General features: G+C 57.4%; 3 protein-coding genes across 6 annotated transcripts; 2 read left to right on the forward strand and 1 right to left on the reverse strand.

The window, feature by feature from the left end:
- Positions 1-2,154: 2,154 nt before the first annotated feature.
- On the reverse strand, positions 2,155-4,659 carry HTATIP2 (HIV-1 Tat interactive protein 2). Of its 2 annotated transcripts, XM_058809002.1 has the most exons (5): positions 4,469-4,659; positions 4,284-4,391; positions 4,049-4,186; positions 3,227-3,288; positions 2,155-2,657 (listed from the first exon to the last, which is right to left on the reverse strand). In XM_058809002.1, exons 1-5 carry the CDS (start codon positions 4,625-4,627, stop codon positions 2,432-2,434), a joined length of 693 nt encoding a protein of 230 aa, XP_058664985.1. In that variant the 5' UTR covers positions 4,628-4,659; the 3' UTR covers positions 2,155-2,431. The 2 variants fall into 2 exon arrangements, with proteins under 2 accessions (XP_058664985.1, XP_058664986.1); XM_058809003.1 differs by lacking the exon at positions 3,227-3,288.
- Positions 4,660-4,771: 112 nt separating this feature from the next.
- LOC131560022 (1-phosphatidylinositol phosphodiesterase-like) lies at positions 4,772-10,900 on the forward strand. Its single transcript, XM_058808643.1, has 3 exons — positions 4,772-5,616; positions 5,856-7,043; positions 10,764-10,900. The coding sequence occupies exons 1-2, from the start codon at positions 5,458-5,460 to the stop codon at positions 6,969-6,971; spliced, it is 1,275 nt and encodes a 424-aa protein (XP_058664626.1). The 5' UTR covers positions 4,772-5,457; the 3' UTR covers positions 6,972-7,043; positions 10,764-10,900.
- On the forward strand, positions 10,826-21,378 carry SELP (selectin P). 3 transcript variants are annotated; one of them, XM_058808641.1, is made up of 18 exons: positions 10,826-10,909; positions 12,077-12,164; positions 14,390-14,779; positions 14,877-14,984; positions 15,092-15,274; positions 17,255-17,440; positions 17,575-17,760; positions 17,881-18,066; positions 18,193-18,378; positions 18,513-18,698; positions 18,831-19,016; positions 19,158-19,343; positions 19,473-19,658; positions 19,816-20,001; positions 20,134-20,253; positions 20,643-20,673; positions 20,873-20,928; positions 21,068-21,378. In XM_058808641.1, exons 3-17 carry the CDS (start codon positions 14,392-14,394, stop codon positions 20,925-20,927), a joined length of 2,559 nt encoding a protein of 852 aa, XP_058664624.1. In that variant the 5' UTR covers positions 10,826-10,909; positions 12,077-12,164; positions 14,390-14,391; the 3' UTR covers position 20,928; positions 21,068-21,378. The 3 variants fall into 3 exon arrangements, with proteins under 3 accessions (XP_058664624.1, XP_058664622.1, XP_058664625.1); XM_058808639.1 differs by having other exon boundaries at positions 21,102-21,378; XM_058808642.1 differs by lacking the exons at positions 18,193-18,378; positions 18,513-18,698 and having other exon boundaries at positions 20,873-21,378.
- Positions 21,379-21,770: the final 392 nt, after the last annotated feature.

Here is a 21,770-nt window from a genome sequence, read left to right on the forward strand (position 1 = left end):
TCCAAAGTGTGTGAGGAAACTCCATGTGGGAGGGTGATAAGGAAGCTATACTGTGTGCTGGGATTGCAGCTGAGCATTTTAACACAGATTTATCTGAAACACTGAAAAAGAAACCTTTACCACTGAGCAGAAACAAGGGTTACACAGAAATGGCTTGCATTTTCCACAGAGTTTTGTCCAGCAAGAAATGTTTGTTTTGTGTGCTTCAAAGCTTTGGAGTGCTAAGAAAATATTTCCAATAAGAAACTACACAGACCTTCCTCATCTTCCCATGACAGCCTAATTTCTTTAAGAGCCCTTCTGGGAGAGCTTTTTGGAGATCTGAGTGCACTCTGAGGAGCAGATTTTCTTGTGTACACAATGGCTGGTTTCCTCCAAGAGGGATCCAGGCTTGTGCCTTGCAACTGACCCCTCAAAAGCCACATGGAATCTCCATTACAACCAATTTATCCTTGGCCCTGTTATTTCCAGACTCTATGATCCTTTCTAGCAATGTGCCTTTTACAGAAGGCAGCCTAGCTGCTTTGCTGTTTCCTGGTTCCCACTGGAACTTTTTAAGAACTAGCATCATATTTAATAATATTGACCTTTTGGTAAAGGGATCACTGCAATTGCCACCCAGGAGAGTATTTGGACATTCATCTGAGCGCTCCTTTTGGCTGACTTAACCATGTGTTCTAAAAATGGTGTTAAAAAATATTTTTTTCCCCTGCATGCTTTGGGACAGTCATGCAAATGTGTGTCCCCTAAGGAATGATGGTAGTGTGAGCTCCCTAACAGCAAAGGGCAGTGCAAGTAACTCAGCGAGGCTTTCTTTGATGGCTCATTCCTTCCTATAGAGCCTGATCACATCCTGTCCTTGAGCCTCCCTGGAGAACTTTCTGCTTCTCACATAGCCATAATTCATGTTTATGCCTTTAGGATGCTTTCTCACATCTTCTGTGGCTCGCTTTCCACCTGGTTTTTCCAGAGCTTGAATTCTTTTTTTTTATTCTCTCATCTCAATTTTCCCTTCTTTAAGGTCCTGCCACTTCAGATGTTCATTTGCACTCCCTCATATAAGCATGTGCCCTTTTAATAAAAATCTCTTTGAGCGTTGAGTGCACCATGCCTGTGTAAGCCAGTGTTGCAGGCGACCAGCCTCTGTGCTCCTCATACTTGCGTGATGCTGACCAGCCTAGCTCTCATTTCCCTTTGTGCACTGCTCTCAAGGTGTTTTGCTCTCACTGGGACAGTCTTTATCAGTAGCTGTGGCTCTGTGGCCTCTTTGAACTGAGCCCCTCACATGGCTGAGGAGTTGCCTAGGTGCAGGCCTACACTGTCTCACTGCCTGCACCAACTTCCTGAGGCCCAAGCCAACGATGGAAATGCTTGTGTAGAAGGAGGAGATGAGATCTAGGCTCCCTCCATTTGCCACATCCAAGTCACTGACACAGGAGCCGTGGGTGAGGTCAGAGAATCCTGGAAAGCAGCGTTACCCGGAGCACTGGGACTCTGGCCAGCAGGGAACTTGGGAGTCACGTATGTTCTGCATCCCCTGTGGGGAGCCACCGAGTTCCTCGACCCCGAGCACGAGGCCTGAGAGCAGCCGGGGCCTGGGACACTGCCCTGCTCCTCGTGCCTGCTCCCCTTCTGGCACCTGGGCAGGAGCAAGCCCCCTACATGGTGTGCACAGGGCTGACCTCAACATTTGCACATGCAGAGCACTCCTGGGAAAACGGGGCTGGGTTCAGGCTCTTTCGTGCCTGCAAGGAAAGCCCAGAGGGACGGGCGTTTGCAAGTACTTGCATGGTGTTTCTGTGACTACAGGTCCCAAGTGGCAGGCCAGGTGTGAGCAGCAGCGTCCCTAGAGCCCTGCACCCAGAGCAGATGAGCCCAGCAGTGTCTGCACAGACCTGCTGCAGGCAGAGCCACCACTCCTGGCGCCTCAGCAGCTGCTGCTGAGCATCCAGGAGCTCTGCTATCCAAACAGCACTGGTGCCACCATGTGCTCTGTCAAGTGCAGCCTCCACACAGGCAGCTGCCTTCCTGTGCCTGTCACCTGCCTGTGAGCATTCTCTGAAGTGACACGATCTGAGCACATGAGGCTGAGGCTGGGTTATTGACATGTGGGTGACAGACATTATTTCAACACAAAGCTGGCACAACCAGATCAGTCACAGGGTTTTATTCAAGGCCTGGATTACATCATCTTTACCCGTATTTGTATTATGGATCCAGGCAGCAGAGCACATTGTTTATCCCCACCCAGCAGCCAGCACCTGCATTTTTGATCCCTTGAGAGAATCAGCCAAAGTGCAAAGAAGTGGATGTACCTCTGGCTCCACGCTAGCCATGCAAGCACCCCACACCTCTCCCATGTGTGCGTTCATCCTCACCCCAGAGAGCATCTGAAGAGTGAACCAAGCTCCTGTGCGTCATCGCTGCTGCCCTATGTGCCCTGCTGTGGCACTGCCTTTCCTAGCTCATGGATGGCCCTGTTCTCCAGCACCTTTACCTTGCCCTCTCCTGGCTGCAGTGCACAGGCCACCATAGCCCTGGCCACCATTTCCACAGGCACTGAGTAAGCGGTGGGGAACAGCCGAGCCACAGCGCCCAAGAACTGCTGGGCTATCCACTCCATGGGCCGGGACTCCTGGCGCCTGCACAGCAGCACCCTGCAGAGCAAGCAGGTGAGGTGGGTCAGCATGAAACAATCCACGGTGAGAGCCAGAGACTGAGTTCTCCAGCTGCACCAGGGCCCAGAGAGGCTCCCTGAACTGACATGGGCTTTGGGGTCTTGACAGGGTCATGGAATGTGACAGAGCTGAGCCCTCGGATACTAAACTCCTTTCCCCACTGTGCTGATGAGGGCAGAATTCCAGTTCTCCTAGGTATCAAGAGCACAGTACACCGGAAAGGACACAGGGGAGTGTTCCCTCTCCATCTGGAGCTAAGCTCTGACCTATGTGCCTCAACCTATGCTTTCAGCCCAAAGCTCCTGTCCTTGCATGGTGCATGGCACTAGCAGTGGAATGGGCCATAGGAAACTGCAGAGATTGCTCCCTGCAGCACTGGAAAGCAGTCTGCTCATCCATGAGCTGCATTTGCTGCTGCTGGCATTCTTCACTTCCCTCCCCAGCCCTACCCTCATGTATCCTTTCTCTTCCTCCATCTCCCATTGAAGCATTTCCCTGCTGCCCTGGCAACCCTGCACCCTGTGCCCTCCCTCCTCCACACTACTCACGCTGGCCGGAGAATGGTACAGTGATCAAAACCAACAGCCTGGACCAGGTTTTCCACTTCTCCCTGTCAGAGCAGCCAGGCAGGACGAAAGGAGACAAGGATGACTGCAAGCACCATCCCTGCCACCCCCCATGAACAGTCAGGAGAGGGCTGCTGAGCCGAGGGCAGGGTGGCACTAACACACATGTGAGGCTGGAGCAGGCCAGGCAGGGATCAGCTCTCCAGGCCAGGCAGCCGGGGCGAGGGCCCGTGGTGGACACGGACCACGGCTCAGCAGTGCGCCCTTGCAACCATCACTAAACTGTGCTAAACTGCAACAGGCTGCTCCGGAGAGCATCTGGACTCAGCATCCAGCCTGGAGATGGATCCAGGTGGCACAAGGCGCTGGCAGGCAGCTCTGAGTCCAGCAGCACGCAACACATGGACAAAAAAGCTTTTGCGACGGGTGTGGTCCTCCCTGGGGAGCCTGCAGGCCTTCCCTCAGGAGATAGTTCATGTCTCACCTGGCCACAGTCCTGAGCTTCCCACATAGCTGTGAAGCTATCCCAGCTTAAGACTGGGGAACTGTTGTTGGGCTGGAGACCCCAGCAGATGTTTCTGGAGTTTGAGGAGGGAGGCAGACGCTGCATGCAGGTGTTGTGCTGCTTTATAAGAAGCCAGTTGCACAGCTGTCCAGCCAGCCCCCTCCCTTGTCCCACAGCAGCAGGAGGCCCCTCAGAGTCATTTGCATCTCTAAACCTCAGCTCTTGCTTGCTTCCCGAACCTCCTGGCATCCCGTGATTCCTGCACGAGCATCAGGAGCCCACCCCAGCAGCCCCCTCACCTTCACGCGGAGGTAGAGGAAGCGGCTCTGTGCGTTTGCCCCCCGGGAGGACTGCAGGATAAAGTGCTTGCAGCCCCCTGCCCGCGCCAGCTCGGCTGCCTGCGCCACGTAGTCCCGATCCACACGGACAAAGCCATCCTGCGGGGAGAGGGGAGGGTCAGCGGGGCAGGGAGCGGGCAGGGGAGGGGACAGGCGGGACCCCTGCTCGCCCGGGGCTCAGGGGGTCCCCACTCACTGCGCCAGCCTTGGCCCTGGTAGTGCCCAGGCAGCAGAAGCCCACGTCGTGTCCCTGGAAGGCGGCGGTGTGCTCGCCCAGCCGCTCGAAGTCCACCACCGCCTGCTCCTGCGGGAAGGCCGAGGGTCAGCGCCGCCGGCCCGCTCCCCGCCGCCACGGCCAGCCCTGTCCCCCGGCCCGCGCACCACGGCCGCCTCCGCCTCGCCCAGGCTCAGCCGGCGCCGCCCGATCAGCGTGACCCGGGCGAAGGCCCGCCGGGCCAGCAGCTCCCGCAGCAGCACCCGGCCCGTCTCCCCGGAGGCGCCCAGCACGAAGCAGCTGCTGCCGCCGCCCGCCGCCGCCATACCGAGAGCAGCGGGCGGGGCCGGGCCGGGAGCGGCTGCGCGGCCGCGCTTCGGCTCCGCGGGCGGGCGCTCCGTGCCCGGGCAGCGGGCGGGCGCCACACCGGGCCGTTGCCGGGGCCCGGGCGGGGCTGTCGGGGCGGCCCAGGGACCCCCGCTCAGCCCGGGCGCTGCTGAGGGAAGGTGCCCCTTGGCCGGTCCCCGCGGGCTGTTCCTGTAGAGACAGAACAGAACGCTCCCCGAGGATCCCTGTGCCCACCCCGCTCAGGCGGAGGGGATGCGAGCTGGAGGGATGCTCGGAGGGGTCTGTAATCTGTGCGGCGGCTCCTCTCCAAACCCCGCTGTGCTCAGCACGTGGTGCCGGCCGGGGTGCTCTGGAGCTCTGTCCCCTGGGCAGGAGGTGGGTCACTCCCCGCCGGGCAGCCTTGCAGTGACTCCACTGTGAAGCAGTCCCTGGTGCCTGAAGAGCAAGGAGATGAAGCCCATTTCCTTAGAAACTCTCGCTGAGGAGGTCTTAGGATGTACTGGCAAGCGCAGACCCCCGCTCGGGACACTTTCTGTGCTTTGTCTCTCTGACAGGGACGACGCCAATCCTCACCGGGGCGGTCCGGGTCCCACCGGGACACAGCTCTGGAGCAGGCATGCAGGCACCCCGCAGCTCTGAGCAGCCATTCCCGTGGGCAGCATCAAGGGGCCCCGCGGCACCACGATCCCGTTTGTCCTGATTCCTGGGGAGGGAGGTGCAGAGGCCTGAATGGCTGCTGTCGGGATCAGCCAGGTGGTTTTCCAGCCTGGTGTGTCTGTCAAGTGCGCTCCTTGGCCGAGGGCTGAGGATGAATCCCAGGTGCACGTGCCATTTGCGAGGCAGGACGCGCGTCATGACAGTCACCGGGTTAATGGCTGGCATCCCGCTCCACCTGCCAGTGTGCCGCCGGCACCCACGGCCGTGCCCTGCTCATTGGGCTCTGCTCCACAGCCACAGGCAAACCCAGGTGCGTGAATGAGGGGGAGGCTGGGGCGTTGCAGGGCTCGGGGGTACTGGGACGGGTGCTTGAGAATGGCAAGAGAACAGTATAGTGTGACAGAAGTACAGGCAGCAAAGTATATGGGGTGCATGTGGTCATAGGGTATGGTGTGTTCTAGGGTTTTATAGTATGTGGAGATGCCACTGGGAGAGTGGGATCGGGATGCATGCTCCCACCGCTCATGGTCTGCTTCTCCTCCACGGCAGGGCTCTGGTGGGCCAGCCAGGTGCCGAGGTGCCCGCTCTCCTGGCGGCATGGAGACATGGTCCCGGCACAGCGCTGCCTTCGACTGTGTGCCCCAGCCGGCAGCCTGCTGCCCTGACTGGATGGCGGGGCTCCCCGACGCCCTGCCCCTCTCCCACCTCTCCATCCCTGGCACCCACGACTCCCTCAGCCTGTTCGGTGGCCGGCGCCTGCGGTGCCAGAGCTGGGGCCTGGAGGCCCAGCTGGCGGCCGGCATCCGCTTCCTGGATGTGCGCTGCAAGCTGTCGCGGGGGGAGCTCCGCATCTACCACCTCTGCACCTTCCAGCGGGCCAGCCTGCGCGGCGTCCTGCGCCGCACCCTGCGCTTCCTCCGCGCCCACCCCGGCGAGGCCGTGCTTATGCGCATCAAGGAGGAGCTGCCCATCTTCTCCCGGCCCGGCTTCGCTGCCCAGCTGCACCGCTGCCTGCTGGAAGAGGGACAGGGCTGCGTGTGGTGCCGGGAGGAGGTGCCCACGCTGGGCCAGGTGCGCGGGAAGATAGTGGTGCTGGAGGCGCTGGCGCGGGAGGTGCTGGGCATCCCCTACGAGCAGCTGAGCATCAGCGACGCCTGGAACGTGCTCTCGCTGGAGCACAAGTGGGCCCGAGTGCGGCGGCACCTGGAGAAGGCGGCCGACGGAGACCCCAGCACCATGTACCTCACCTTCTGCTCCGGCAACGGGCTCTTCACCTGCCCAGAGGAGGTGGCCCGCTTTGTGAACCCCCGCTGCTGCCAGCACCTGCGGCGCCGGGCCGGGCAGCCCGTGCGCTGGGGGGTGGTCATCATGGACTTCCCTGGCGCAGGCCTTCTCCGGCTCATCGTGGAGAGCAACGGCCCGCGGGCCAACGGACGCGGCACAGCGGCCCCCGGCACCCCCACGGTTCGGTCCCGGCACCGCCGCGGCACACGGGAGCGGGGCCGCGGCCCTCACAGCCCCGCACGCTGCCCGCGCCGCTGTCCCTCGGGGAGGACACTGCTCCCGGCCCCGCGCCTCGGCCCAAGGGCCTCCGGGCCTGGGAGGCAAAAGCGGGATTCCAGGCCTTGCAGAGCAGCGGGAAGCCTTCGTGTGACGATGGTGTGACAGCCGCGGAGGCAGCAGAGGAGGGCCGGAGCCGGGCAGGCCGGGGAGCTGCGCCCTGCCCTCAGAAGCCAGGTACGGTGCCGGTACGGGGCTGGGCCGCCTGAGTCGCAGGGCAGCAGGGGTGGGTGGGGATACAACGTCCTGCCTCGCCTCCTGTCGGGCCAGTGAGTTCTCCCAAGATGCCTCTCTGCAAAATAGTCCTTTTCCTTAAGGGTAAATAAAAATAAAAAGAAGCTAGGAAAGCACTGCCGATGTTGCCTTGCCATTTCCTGTCAGAAAAGTGGAGAAAAGACGTTTTGCTTTTGCTCTTAGATGTGAAGGATCTTGTACCCCTCTGCCCATGGATGAAGCACTGTTAAATTGTTGTCTGTGACCATCTTGCTCTTAAAGCAGTGCAGCAAGAGGTCACAGGAGTAAGAATTAATTTCAAAGGTGACAAGTGGCTAGGAACTGTCCTCTCCTCATTGTTTTAGCTTTTGTTTCTTTCCTGCAGGGGTTTGCCCCAGAAGTCAGGACTCTTAGGAAGAGCCAGCTCCAGCAAGGGCCACCCACCCTGTGCATGGAGCGCTGGATGGCCACAGAGGCAGCGACTCAGACAGGGCTACCCTGTCCCTGGGGTCACACACCAAGGGATGCTGCACTCGGCAGAGCCCAGCAGTTTGCAGCAGCTGGGGCAGTGCAGACAGGGCACTTTGCAGCTCTACATAAAAAAAGACTTTAAAACATGTTGTGCCAGTGCCTGCCCTATCTGCAGATAATAGATCACTAATCCAAATAGACAACACAATAACTCCTTTGAGCAGAAAGGTAACCAAGATCCCAGGGGAGAAATCATCACCTAGGAGAGTGTCTATTGCATCACTGGCAGCAGCCGAGCCAGACAGGCTGTGTGCTGAAGCGGGGAGTTGAGAAAGAAAGAGGAACTTTTAGAAGAAGAAAGCTCAGCCTTGGCCTGCCAGAAGGGGAAGGATGTCCTCAGGTTGCTTCTGTCTCAGGTGAAACACAGCTGGGCACAGCTGGAGAAGATGCCACAGGAGTTCCTGGCCCAAGGAGAGGATGTCTTTTGCTGTGCAGGGGCTAGCCCTAGCTAGCAATACAGCTCTTGCTTGGTGCTGAGTTCATCTGCTGCCCAGGGAGAGGAGCCGGCAGTAGCGCACAGCAGGTGATGCAATAGTACACAGCAGGTGACAGAGGTGACAGGCAGAGGAATCTGGCTCCGGGTTTGCTATGTGAGATGGGAGAAGGTTGAAATCTCTGCATTAAACCAGACATGCTACAAAAGCACTGGTGGTTTCCAAGGTGAGGGTGGCCTGGTTCATTGGCTGCCAGTGCCTCCTGTGCCTGGGCTGCCCCCACACCAGCCAGTGTGGCTGGTCCCACTGTCCTGCCAGGAGGATGGGTTCTATTGGGGCAGGGCCAGGTGAGCAGTGGCTTGTCTCAGCATTCCAGGGATGCACAGTGCCATGCAGAGCCAGGCAGGGCAGAAGCCGGGCAATCACAGTTCCTCGGAGCTGTAGGCTGAGTGGTCTGGCTGTCACACAGGGCTGCCCCTGGATGTGGCATATCCCTGCAGCTGCACCCCAGCAGTCTGTGCCCACCCTGTTCCCCAGCTCACTGGCAGGGCAGAGGTGCCGCCTGGGATTCCCTGGGTGGGCAGAGTCACTTGTTTACTCCCTGTCACTCAAGCAGTGAGATAATGTCGGTGTTATCTATGCCCCAGGCATCCTGTTTGGCAAACCCTTATCTGTGCCGTGCACATGTGGCTGGTGCCAGGTGCCAGGGAGCCGGCAGGCAGCACAGGCAGGGGTACCCGTGTGACAGTGATGCCCAGTGAAAAGGCTCTCCAGCACCAGCTTCACAATGAAAGAGAGGAGGCAGAGAACTGTCCTACAGCTGAGGTCAAACAAACATCTCTGAGAGGGTCTGGATAGGGTGGGCAGGAGCGATTTGCCCAAAACTACCCCTATATCCCACAGCCAGGGCTGTCCCAGCGCCTCAAGGTCCCTGTGGGTGAGGGCTACGGGGTACTTGCCCCTGGACTTCTGCTCCTGGCTAATCCTTGCGATCATCTCAGTACCTCCAAGCCAGGGTAGCACCCTTAATGCGTCTCCCGGTGTCCAAACGCTTTCAAATTGTGAGAAAGATTTTATCAGGTGCTGCTTGAGGCGGGGCAGCAGCTGATAAAAGGGGGCAGGAGGAGGCTCCGGCTGCTGGAGCTGTGCGCTGGCAGACTTGCCCAAAGGCACTCTGCAGCTCAGGGCCGGCCTTTGGGTTAAAGGTCCCCGGCGTTCTGGGGACCTGTGGTGGAAGGGATGTCCTGCCCGCCATCAGGAGATGCCTCTAAAGCCTCAGGGAGAGCCGCCCGTGTCCCCAGGGAAGAACGGAGGGATGGCAGCGGCGGGGCTGCACCCAGGCGTGTGTGTCCTGGCCGGCAGCACCCCAGAGCCCTGCCGGGCGGGATCGGGTGCCTGCAGGGGCTGGTGAGCCCTGGGGCTCCCAGGAAGGTGCCCGCTGTATCGCGGGCAGCAGCCGAGCCGCCGGGCCGTGTCGGGTGACTCGGTTCCTGTGCGGTTTGCGGGCACATTGCACAAGGAGGGGAACACGCTGTGCCAGCCTGGGGCGGGAGCCTCTGCCCCAAACAACGCGCGGCCGTGCCCTTCCCCAGGGGCAGAGCCCGCGGCACGGCTCCGGGGCGCTGAGAGCATCGCCCCGAGGGCTGCTCAGCACCGGGGCACAGCAAAGGAGGCGCTTCTCCATGCAAGTGCCTGGGTCTGGAGGGCAGGGCAGGGGTGACACAGGAAAGGGTCTTTGTACCTGCTCCCTTGAGCCCCTGCTGAGCAAAGCCCTAGCTGGCAGCTTGCCTCGTGTCCTCAGAGGGATGGCTGGGGGGACAGGATGCACCATCCTGACACCTGGGAAACCCCCACACTGTTCAGCCCCTTCCTTGGTGAGCAGAGCAGCAGGAATCCAGCAGGAGCATGTGCTCTGCAGCATCCTGAATCCCTTCCAGCGAAGCCAACCATGGAAATAACCTGAGATGTGAAAGGGCTCCTGGTGATTAACCAGCTCCCAGCAGAGCTGATTCGGGTCTTCTCTCCCCTCTACCATGTATACTTTTTTCCAGTACCTGCCAAGCAAGCCTCCATCCTGCCAAGTATCCATTCTGCCATGTAGGACTGCCTCTCTGAACCCAGGCATGGGGCACCTGCCTTCACACAGAGATTGAACTTGGTCATTTTCTGTCTTCGCAGCAGCAACAGCCTCTGCATCTCAGACACCTTGATTCCATTTTTAAAGCAATACCAACAACTATTTGTAGTTACAAAAATAAAGGTGGGAGTATTTTTTTCTACCGCTCTGCCCTGCCATGTTGGGTTCCAGCAGAAGTGAAACTGGCAGGGGCACAGCCTTGAGGCTGTGTACCCATGAACATCCCTCTGAGTCCCAGCAGTCTCTCACCAGTAGGAGGGGCAGCTCCCACCCTGCCAGGTGACCCTCAGCACTTGGTGCTGGTCTCCTCCCCAGGAGCTGCCCCTCAGCCTCTCTGCCTGCTTGGCCGCTCCTTCCCTTCCCATAACTGACCACTCTTGGCAGAGGAGCTGCTAGAAATCAAGTGTTCCTGAATTACTGGGTATACAGACTCAGCAATTCCATAGAAAGAAACAACTGCATTAAAACATTTTTCAAGGAAGAGATCCAGAGACAGGAAACAAGGTTCATTTATATTGGCCAATGATAAAATAATTGTAGTGGGTTATGGCTCTTGTGGAATGGGTTCCTCCTTTTGTCTAGAATGTCCTGGTGGAGCAGCATCAATTTCTTTGGAACTGGAAAATGCATGTGACCTGCATGGCTCTTGTTTGGCTTTAGCTGGAAGTGAGCAGAGTAATTTCTGCAGAAAACCCAGCCAAGGCAATTCTACTTACGAGCAGGACAGGGTAAGAAACTGTTTATAATTATTATAATGATCCAAGGGGCGGTGGACACAATTAGACATGTTCCTGAAACGCTGGTGGAAGTTCCTAAAGGATGTTAATAAGTCAGGGGGAAGTTCCTCTGGCATATTCCTGGACCTTTCTCATAAAGACTTAAAGGCAAAGACAGAAAATACATTGTGTAAGTGTTTATAAATGGTATATGAAGATTCACAGCCAGAGCAAAACACCTGCATGTGAGGAGAGTGTCTGGCATGGAGCTGAGAGGTGGTGAGCCACTGTCCTACTCAGCCCACGAGGGATCTCATCACACCTCAGCCTCCTCTCTCTTCCACCAGCGTGGGCACATGGACACGGTGGGTCAGAGAGGTCTCAGTGCTCTGGGCATCATGGCCTGGGGCTGAACACTTTTCAGGGGGCCCTTCTCCTCCTTCTGGGGTGCTTGAGCAATCCTGGCTTGTTGTGGGTCATTCCTGTGGCTGTCATGTCCCCATGGCAGCGGGGATGCAGCCAGCTCCCATGCCATGGGGCTGCTGCCAAGCTAGGTCCATGAGGACTGTGGCCAGTGCTGACCCCACTGTTTGCCTCCAGCCCCGGGCTCAGAGAAGGGTTTCTTGGGGCTAGAGAAGGAAGGGGAGGGCGGGGGTGTGGGGCAGGATGTGGGCTGGCAGCGGGGCTGGGATGGGAGGGGAAGAGGCCGGGGGCAGGGAGCTGCAGGCTCGGGGGAAGCGTGAGCAGCACTGCCCACCGAGGGACAGCCGCTGCGGGCTGGGCACGGTGCAGCCGCGGCACCAACATGGTAAGAACTGCTCCTTTCCTCAGGCATGGCTGAGGGTCTGCCTGGACAAGGGGATCAGGGGAGGGCAGGGCTGTGGGCAGGCACTGACAGGAACCACAGCTGGGGGCTGTGGGACACATGCACGCTGGCCCGGGGACACCGTGCCCAAGCCACCCCAGGCTCACGGGACACTGCCAGGCACACAGGGCACTGCAGAGGTAGGTGCCAGCCCTGGCTGGGCAGGAAGGGGCTCCAGGGCACAGGACACCGTGTGTGCGTGCGTGCCAGTGCCACGAGCGCCTGCCCTTGTGTGAGCCAGGACTGCCTGGCAGCGGTGTGGGTGCACGTGTGAACCCCTTGGGATGTGCATGCTCATGTCTCCTCTCTGTCAGGGCACTGCAGTGGGACTGCAATCTGCCAGGAGGACACGGACTCTGGGCTCTCCTGGCACCTCTCTGGGCATCGCTGCCATCACATGGGGTAAGCCACCCACCACCCACTCAGTAAGCCCAGTGTGACCCTGCTGCCAAGGAGTCTGCAGGTCTGAGAAACTGGAGAAATGCAGCATTGTTATTTTGGGGGCTCAGCGGCCCATCCTCAGGGCTGGATCCCTTTGGGCCGGGAGGGGGCTGCCCCTGCCTGTGCCAGCTCCCTCCAGGCAGACTGTGCTCCCCTAGGAAGGGCCAGGCCACGGCTGAGGTCCCTGCAGGATGTTTGGTTCCCCAAATGCAGCATGGCAGCTGGTACTGTGAACTGTACTGCGAACCGGGGAAGGGCAGGGCAGCTCTACCCACCGCCCACACCCATGCCCGTGCTGGGGAGTTGGGCATGGATGGAGTCACAGGACCATGGGTGTGAGGGTTCATAGCACAGCTGGGGCAGCACCACACAGAATTAGAGCTGCTAATTGACATCAGGAGTCTAACTTGGTTTTGAACAGAAACTAACTTGGTTTTGCTGCCTGTTGGGTATTTCCTTCACATACTGGCATTGCACAGAGAAAAGCCTATTGGTGCCTGCTCTGTTCCTGGAAAACCTCTGTGAGCTGAATTATTTTCCTAAGAACCTTAGTGACTGAGCTAAGGAACAGAAATGAGGTAAGTGCAGTGTCAGGAGGAGGCTGAGATTTGGCTCTGAGAGAAAACCAAAAGGCAAAGGCACCTCAACTGCTGAGCACCACCCTAGGAAGAGGTATCAGGGCTGCCACGGGAGCAAGGGGTCAAACCACAGGAAAACAGCACTCATTTGGGGGCTCAGCACCAGGTGGGGCAGAGACAAGTAGCATAACACCAGGGAGATGAGCTGTGCCATAGAAAGGGTGTAACTGGTGGAGCTGGAGGAAAGAGGTAGGAGAGCATATGGAGGACAGACATGGAGCAGATGTCAAACTTTGGTCCTTCTCAGTTTGGGGATGGGCTGTGTGAGGGTAGCTGCCTTGAGCCGTGCTGGGGAGCAGCAGGGGCCAGGAGGAGGTTGGTGGGAGCTGAGGATGGGGCAGGCTTCCAGAAGGTGCCTTGAGTTCCTGTCCTGCAGGCCCAAATTCCCAAAAGGTAAAGAGGGAACCGCATTTTCCCCAGCTTCAGTTCTGTTGAACAAAGAGGATAGTTTGCTCTTTCACAAGAAAAACCAGACAAATTATGGGAAATTACTTACAAAATTGTATAACAATGGACCAAAGTACAGCCCTAATTAGACTTTAGAAGACGAGTATTTGCATCTCATCTGCAATGCCTGGATCTTTGCACAACTGCAGCGTGATAAAATGCTCTCCTGAGATACAGTGTAAGCTAGGCTGGTTGTTTGGAGCAAACTTTGATCCTCATCTCCCTTTCTGCACAGATGGAGATATGATATCCCCACATCACTTTCTGCAGTTGTGGAGATAGCTGCTCCAGGGAGAATGGAGGAAGCTTCTTTCTGTGGCTAAAACCCTTTGATTGCATAAAGTTGTGGTGTGAAATGCTGTAAATAAGAGCAGGGTTTCAGCAAAGTGCCCTTCACTTCTGGGTGTGGGTTCCAGTTACTTTCTGGCTTTGCCCTGCCTGCTGGGTATGACCATAATATGAGCTTGTTTTTGAAAGACCTTGTTTTGCAACACTGAGTTTTACAAGACTCTAGACCATCTCTGTCTCAGATGAGCAGGTTGGGGTCCAAATGCTTTTGGGGGTGAGGGCATATTTCCTGCTCTGCCGTGCTCCAATCTGGCTCTCATGTAGCAGGGTAAAGCAAGAAAACTGAAGTATACACATCTGCACTCAAGGAAGGAACTGTGTTTATGGAACCATCTTGAAGCGGGACTTTCCTCTTTGGGAAGCTTTTGTGGGCAGGGGAAGAGGGCCACTGGGCTGAGCTTTCAATCCTTATGTTGGAGGAGGGTTGGCATCACTGCTTGGGGCTCTTCTGCCTCCTGTGCTCTGCCTGCCTCATCCCGTGCCCCATGTCAGCCTTCACCCTGTCACCTCCACCTTCCTCATCCCTGTGCCATCCCCCTCTGTCCTCATCTCCTTCTGCCACGTCTTTGTGTACGCATGGAGTCCCATTCTCATCCACAGTCACCCCTTCATCCAATCCTTTCACCCAGCCTGTCCCTGGCATCTCTTGGCCACGATGTCAGGCTTAGCCCACCCTCATGTCCCAAGGGATCCCACCCCTGACCCAGCTGCCATCCTTTCTGCACCAATCCCAGACCTCATCCTCTTTCCCAGGCATGGTGCTGTGGATGCAGGTGGGTGCCTGGACCTACCACTACAGTGACCAAGGAGACTACACGTGGGAGCAGGCCAGGAATTTCTGCCAGACCTTCTTTACCGACCTGGTGGCAATCCAGAACCAGCAGGAGATCGAGTACCTCAACAAGAGCCTGCCCTTCCACGGGCGCTACTACTGGATCGGCATACGCAAGCTGGGCGGCATCTGGACCTGGGTGGGCACCGGGAAGGTGCTGTCCAAGGAGGCAGAGAACTGGGCACGGGGGGAGCCCAACAACCGCCGCTCCAACCAGGACTGCGTGGAGATCTACATCCAGCGGCCACAGCAGGCCGGCAAGTGGAACGACGAGCCCTGCAACCGGAAGAAGAAGGCACTGTGCTACCGGGGTGAGCAGGGGCACTGCGTGCCGGAGCTGGCTTGGGTGGGCTGGGCACCTTGGCAGGGTGGTCAGCAGCTCCTGATGACTGTCCCCTGTGCATGCAGCCTCCTGCCAGCCCTTCCTGTGCAGCCAGCGTGGCGAGTGCGTGGAGACCATTGGGAGCTACCGCTGCGAGTGCTACCCCGGCTTCCGCGGGCCTGAGTGCACAGATGGTGAGACATCCATCCCCACCCCTCCTTCCCTGCTGGAGGGTCCAAGCCCTGGTGACAAAGCAGGGTTCCGGTGCTCCTGATGGGCTGTGGCACCGTGTCTCTCCCAGCTGTGCAGTGTGCCAAGCTGGAGCCCAAGGGAGTGCCCATGAACTGCAGCCATCCCTACGGAGACTTCAGCTACAACTCCACCTGTGAGTTTGGGTGCCACGAGGGATTTGAGCGGCGAGGGGCAGGCGTGCTGCGGTGCCTGCCTTCCCAGGAGTGGTCAGCAAACATCCCCACCTGCACAGGTAGGGCCTGGCAGGGGTTGGGGGTCTCAGGGGTGCAGCATTGATGCTTTGGGGGAACCAGCCCCATGTGCCCAATGCTGTTCAGACAACTGTTGCTGCACCCTTGCCTACTGTGGAAGCATCTCCTGGTGGTGCATCATGGGGTGGGATTCCCTGAGGAGGCTGCAATGGGCAGAGCAGCTGTGAGCTGTGAGGCCCTGTTCTGCCTGGCTGTCCCAGTGCCCATGTTTTCTGCCCTGAATCCCACTCAGATATCAGCACCCTGTGTGCACCAAGTGTGGGGTCAGGATGGTGTCCTGGCTCCTCTGTCAACTCTGTGGCAGTGTCCCTCTCCCCTAGCCCACCTGATCTGCCTTGGGAAGGCTTTTGGCATCTTGGGAAAGAGAAAAGAGGGGTTTCTGTCCCACAGCCAGGGGAAGGGTGTATCCTGGCAGGGGTGGGCCACCTTGAACAGGGATAAGGACTCATGAAATGAGGTTAGATTTAAGCTGGGTGGGACAGAGTGTGGCAGGAAACCACAAAGGAGAGAAAGCTGTGATATGTTATTCTGCAGGGGCAGAGAAAGTCTTCCTGTCAGTGACTTGAGGGTTTGCAGCCAGGCACCAGGCATCCCAGAGAACTGCCAGGCTTTTTTGGGGGTGCAAGAGTCTCGCTCCACCTTTCTTGTGCTGCTGTGTGGTACACCTACAGCCTTGCACAAGGATGGGGTGAGTCAAGCAGACGTGGGACACAACTGGGACTGGGAAGGAATGGGACTGGGAAGCATCTTTGTATATATATTCTTAAAAAAAACCAAAACTGCCTTGAAGTTAGTGCTGCTGCTGCTGCCTGTGCTGGTTGGGCCTGTGGTCCAACCCAGGACCTTAGGTAGCTGAGACCAGCAAAACTGTCTGCAGCTAAGGGGAACAGGCATGGAGATATGATGCGACTGTTCTGTAACCAGTATCCCCAGCAGGGCAAGGGCAGGAGATGGCTCCCAATTTTGCAAAAATCCCCACTGACAAGCTGGGCTGAGCCTTTGTGCTCCAGGCTTTTTAGGCTCCTAGAGGCTTGCTTTCCCAGCTTGTTTTTTTCCTGCTGGCTGTAATATGATTGATTTTTTGTTTTATTGCAAACAATCAGATGAGTTAGTTGGTCGCCTGTGCTGGTAACAAAATGATATTTGCAAGCATTGCCAGCTGAGCTTACTCCAGAAACAAGCAGAGCAAGGCTGGTGGTGCAGCAAGGACTGTGAGGGGCAAGGCTGCCTGTCCTGCCTCAAACTCTGCCCCATGCTTGCCTGTAGCCATTGTGGGCCCATTGCTGGCTGGCCCCCAAAGGGGCTGGGTCAGCTGCGCCCACCTGCACAGCATGTTCACCAACAGGCACCTCTGGGGACTGGGAAACCAGAATTGCCTGTAAAATATCTACAAAAGGAAAAGTCTACCCAGGAAAGTGCTTCGTGTCAGTTTGAAAGCAGAAGATGCAGTGAATGCAGTCTGTCTCAGCTGGCTAGGTGGTGGTAATACCCTGCTGGCACTGACCTTTGGTGCTCCCACGGGCAGCAGAGCCACTCACCCCAGGAAACTTTGGGTATCACCCTGGAATGCAGCAAAACACACCCTGGGAACAGGCAGGGGAGGCTGGTATACAACCTCTTTAGCCATGGCAGTGCTTTATAGTCCCAAAGCTGTCCTCCTGTCACTGTGACAAGGACAGAGGCTGGTCTCTGCTCCAGTAAAGGGAGGGAGATGAATAGGACTGCAGCAGCTGCGGTCCTTCCTCCCAGGGGCCTTGGCCCAGGGTAGTGAAAGGGATAAACAGGGCTCTGGCAGAGCAGCAACTGTGTCCCCCTGAGGAAATCACTTGTAGGGCAGAAAAATCATTGCACCAACTACAGTTTCAAAGAGGTGAGTGGGGGTAAGATTTGATTTGGATCCAGCCTGAATTATTAGATTTAACCTCATTTATCCCGTCTCTGAGCTCTGCTCTCCATTGCAGCCGTCACCTGTCCAGTGCTCAGAGCTCCAGACCAGGGAGAGCTGAACTGCTCCCACCTCCATGGGGACTTCACCTTTGGCTCCACGTGTGCCTTCTCCTGCCAGAAGGGGTTTGTGCTGAAGGGGCCGGAGAGCCGTGAGTGCACAGCCACGGGGACCTGGACAGGGGATGCAGCAAGATGTGAAGGTAGAGCTGTGGCTGGAGTGCCAGCTGTCACTGGGCTTAGAGTGACACTGTGGTGCTCCCCAGCCCCTTGGTCCCAGAATTTTAGTCTCCTAGTTCCCAAGCTGCTGCTTGATGTGCACCTCTTCACTCTGCAGCAATTGCCTGCCCAGTGCTCAATGCTCCAGACCAGGGGGAGATGCACTGCTCCCACCTCCATGGCAACTTCACCTATGGATCCGTGTGTGCCTTCTCCTGCCAGACAGGATTTGCCTTGGTGGGGCTGCAGAGCCGTGAGTGCACAGCCTTGGGGACCTGGACTGGGAACACATCACACTGTGAAGGTATTGCTGCTGCTCAAGGTGTCACAGGCCTCTGTGTCACCAGTGTCCTGGTCCTTTCATTCCAACAGTTTGCCTTGCAGTCCTCAGACTCCTGCTCAAAGTGCTTCTCCACCCCTGCAGCTGTCACCTGCCCAGTGCTCAGAGCTCCAGACCAGGGAGAGCTGAACTGCTCCCACCTCCATGGGGACTTCACCTTTGGCTCCACGTGTGCCTTCTCCTGCCAGAAGGGGTTTGTGCTGAAGGGGCCGGAGAGCCGTGAGTGCACAGCCACGGGGACCTGGACAGGGGATGCAGCAAGATGTGAAGGTAGAGCTGCTCCTGGAGCTCAGGGTGTCACTGGCCATGGGATGACACTAGAGTTTTCCCAGTCTCCCAGACCAAACAGTTTAGCCTTGTAGTTCCCAGACTCCTCCTTGAACTATGTCCTTGCAGCAATTGCCTGTCCACTGCTCAGTGCTCCAGAAAAAGAAGAGATGCGCTGCTCCCACCTCCATGGCAACTTCACCTTTGGCTCCACGTGTGCCTTCTCCTGCCAGAAGGGGTTTGTGCTGAAGGGGCCGGAGAGCCGTGAGTGCACAGCCCTGGGGACCTGGACAGGGGGCACCCCACGCTGTGAAGGTAGGGCTGCTGCTAGAACTGAGGGTGTCACTGGCCATGGGGTGGCACTAGGGTTCCCCTGAAGCTTCTCAGGATGAACAGTTTAGCCTTGTAGTCCTCAGACTCCTGCTCAAAGTGCTTCTCCACCCCTACAGCTGTCACCTGCCCAGTGCTCAGAGCTCCAGACCAGGGAGAGCTGAACTGCTCCCACCTCCATGGGGACTTCACCTTTGGCTCCACGTGTGCCTTCTCCTGCCAGAAGGGGTTTGTGCTGAAGGGGCCGGAGAGCCGTGAGTGCACAGCCTCGGGGATCTGGACAGCGGATGCAACAAGATGTGAAGGTAGAGTTGCTGCTCAAGCTGTCACTGGCCTTGGGCAGACCCTGGGATATTCTCTTTTTAGTTCTCTCATCACAAGAATTCAGCCTCATAGTCCCCAAGCTGCTGCTTGATGTGCACCTCTTCACTCTGCAGCAATTGCCTGCCCAGTGCTCAATGCTCCAGACCAGGGGGAGATGCACTGCTCCCACCTCCATGGCAACTTCACCTATGGATCCGTGTGTGCCTTCTCCTGCCAGACAGGATTTGCCTTGGTGGGGCTGCAGAGCCGTGAGTGCACAGCCTTGGGGACCTGGACTGGGAACACATCACACTGTGAAGGTATTGCTGCTGCTCAAGGTGTCACAGGCCTTGTGTTGAGCAAGGGATGTTCACTAGAGGACCCTCTTGGTCCTGTTCTTTCAACAGTCTAGCCTTGTAGTACCCACATTTCAGCTTGAAAATGTTTCTCTGTCCTTGCAGCTGTCACCTGCCCAGTGCTCAGAGCTCCAGACCAGGGAGAACTGAACTGCTCCCACATCCATGGGGACTTCACCTTTGGCTCCACGTGTGCCTTCTCCTGCCAGAAGGGGTTTGTGCTGATGGGGTCAGACAGTCACAAGTGCACAGCCACGGGGACCTGGACAGGGGATGCCCCACACTGTGAAGGTAGAGCTGCTGCCACAGCTCAGGGTGTCACTGGCTGTGGGGTGACACTATGATGTGTCCCCAGCCCCTTGGTCCCAGCAGTGTGGTCTCCCAGGCTCCTTTCTGAGCTGTGCCTCTTTACCCTTGCAGCCATCAAATGCTCAGCACTGACCAGCCCCAAGATGGGCCAGGCTGCCTGCTCCCACCTCCATGGGGACTTCACCTTTGGCTCCATGTGTGCCTTCTCCTGCCAGAAGGGGTTTGTGCTGAAGGGGCCAGAGAGCCGTGAGTGCACAGCCCTGGGGACCTGGACTGGGGACCCCACACATTGCAAAGGTAAATCCTGTGATCTCACACGTATCTGTTGTAGCAGAGTGCTCTCCCCAGCACCCTGGCCTATGGCAGTTTATCCCCTGGCTTGCCAGCCCACACAACCCCATCTCATTGCTATCAGTCCTGTCCTCCTGATGCTCCTGCTGTGCTTTGTCTGCAGCCATCAGCTGCCCAGTGCTGTCCCCCCCCAGCAGAGGCCAGCTGAGCTGCTCTCATGTGCATGGGAACTTCACCTACAACTCCACGTGCATCTTTTCCTGTGAGGAGGGGTTTGTTCGGATGGGAGCAGAGGTGCTCCAGTGTGAGGCCACAGGGAACTGGACCAGGGATCCTCCTGTCTGTGCAGGTACCCCAGCTCCTCTAGCATGTGGAAGTTCCAGCTTTCCTCCAAGGACATCTTGAATGTGGTGGAGGCGAACTCCAGGGGCTGCAAAGTGCTGACAACTTTCTAACACATGGCTCTGTGGCTTTGTTTCAGAGGATGGTGCCTTCCTAAAGCAAGTCCTGGCTTACAGCAGTGGCTCAGCCCTGGCAGTAGCTGGTCTTGTGCTCTCTGGGGGACTCATTGCCCTCCTTGCCAAGAGGCTCAGTGACAGAGGTACAGAAATGCTTCCTGCAGCCCACTCTAGCTTTGGCCAGGGGCTCTCAGGCAAGGTGGTGACAGTCCCAGGGGAGGCTGGGGTGATCAGAAGTGTTTAACAGTGTGACTGCCTCCATTCACATGTTTTATTTGCTGAGTTGTTTGGGTCCTTGGCAGTTGGTCCTGCTAAAAATGTCAGCAGCTAGGTTTGGAGGGCAGAGCTAGATAAACATCATCACTCTGAAGGAGGCAGCAAATCCTTGTTAAGGCAGCCCCACCTCATGCCTGCTCAACTCTGCTCAATTTCAGATGCTGCTGCTGCAGCTTCTTGTGACCTTCACTAAACAGATCTGGTTATTTCTTTTCTATGTGCTTTATGCCCATGGACATTTCAACACTGTTATCAGAGGAGAAGAGGAAGCTCCTGAAACCCACCAGGTGAGAGCTGTGCTCTGCAGGAGGGTGGCTCTGCACTGTGACTGTCACAGCCCTATGTTCACCCTGCTGACAACCAGATCTGCCTGTGTGAGGCTGGTTTTTTACGGGAGCATCTCTGGGGACGACAGGGCTGTGCTAACTCCTGGTCTTCACACACTCCTGCAGTCCCCAAGGTGACATCCTTGTGTTTGCCTTCCAGTGACCTGGGAGCGCTGGGCACCTTCACCAACTCAGCATATGATGCCAATCTGTGAGGTGGGGCCGGGTGAGACCCTCGCAGCACCCTGTTCAAAACTCACCTGGGTGGCCATCTTCCTGGCTGGGGTGTTCCTGGGAGGGGACACCCCTTGGACTGGAGTGGGTAACACCAGCTCCATCATTCCTGTGCTTCCAGCCTGCCTGAGACTGAAACCTACTGTGTCCCCCAGGGCTGCAGGCCCAGCAGGAGCTGCTGTGGGAGCACAGAGGGACTCCATGCCTGTGGCTGTATGTGGTTGTAGCCTGGACCAGAGCTGCCCCTGGACATTGCCACCATGCTGCGTGTGCAGCATTCCCCTGGCAAGGGGAGCTGCCTCCAGTGCAGGCTGCTGGAGACCCACCAGGGGCCAAGAGCCATGTGCTGAGGGCAGCCTGCCACCCAGCCCTTGGACATTCTCCCACCAGGAATTTGGACATTCCCCAATAGCTGCTCCACTCACGCTTCTACCAATGAGCTTGTGTCAGCGGGGTCTGAATAAATACCTTTCTCTAACTAATGCCTCCTGTGTGCCTGGCGTGGGGAGAAGTTTTCATTAAATAATGTAGCCAACGCAACTAGGGAAGTGATTCTTCCCCTGGACTTGGCACCGGTGAGGCCGCTTCTGGGGTGCTGTGTCTGGTTCAGGGCCCCTCAATTTAGGATGGATGTTGAGATGCTGGAGCATGTCCAGAGAAAGGCAACAAGGCTGATGAAGGGTTTGGACCACAAGTCTGATGAGGAGTGGCTGAGGGAGCTGGGGTTGTTTGGCCTGGAGAAAAGGAGGCTCAGGTGTAACCTGATCACTGCCTGAAAGGAGATTGTAACCAGGTGGGCTTTGGCCTCTTCTCCCAGGTTATTT

Source organism: Ammospiza caudacuta, chromosome 7 (assembly GCF_027887145.1).
Source record: "Ammospiza caudacuta isolate bAmmCau1 chromosome 7, bAmmCau1.pri, whole genome shotgun sequence".
Taxonomy (NCBI): domain Eukaryota; kingdom Metazoa; phylum Chordata; class Aves; order Passeriformes; family Passerellidae; genus Ammospiza; species Ammospiza caudacuta.

Excerpts from the sequence above, each read along its gene's own strand:
- HTATIP2 (XM_058809002.1), bottom strand. The coding sequence starts at position 4,627 with ATGGCGGCGGCGGGCGGCGGCAGCAGCTGCTTCGTGCTGGGCGCCTCC. Across the intron at positions 4,392-4,468 it reads GCGAGGCGGAGGCGGCCGTG|GAGCAGGCGGTGGTGGACTT; the intron begins GTGCGCGGGCCG and ends GCCTTCCCGCAG. Across the intron at positions 2,658-3,226 it reads TGTACCATTCTCCGGCCAGC|GGTGCTGCTGTGCAGGCGCC; the intron begins GTGAGTAGTGTG and ends CTTGCTCTGCAG.
- LOC131560022 (XM_058808643.1), top strand. The coding sequence starts at position 5,458 with ATGAATCCCAGGTGCACGTGCCATTTGCGAGGCAGGACGCGCGTCATG. Across the intron at positions 5,617-5,855 it reads ACAGCCACAGGCAAACCCAG|GGCTCTGGTGGGCCAGCCAG; the intron begins GTGCGTGAATGA and ends CCTCCACGGCAG.
- SELP (XM_058808641.1), top strand. The coding sequence starts at position 14,392 with ATGGTGCTGTGGATGCAGGTGGGTGCCTGGACCTACCACTACAGTGAC. Across the intron at positions 18,699-18,830 it reads GGATGCAACAAGATGTGAAG|CAATTGCCTGCCCAGTGCTC; the intron begins GTAGAGTTGCTG and ends TTCACTCTGCAG. Across the intron at positions 20,674-20,872 it reads AAGCTCCTGAAACCCACCAG|TGACCTGGGAGCGCTGGGCA; the intron begins GTGAGAGCTGTG and ends TTTGCCTTCCAG.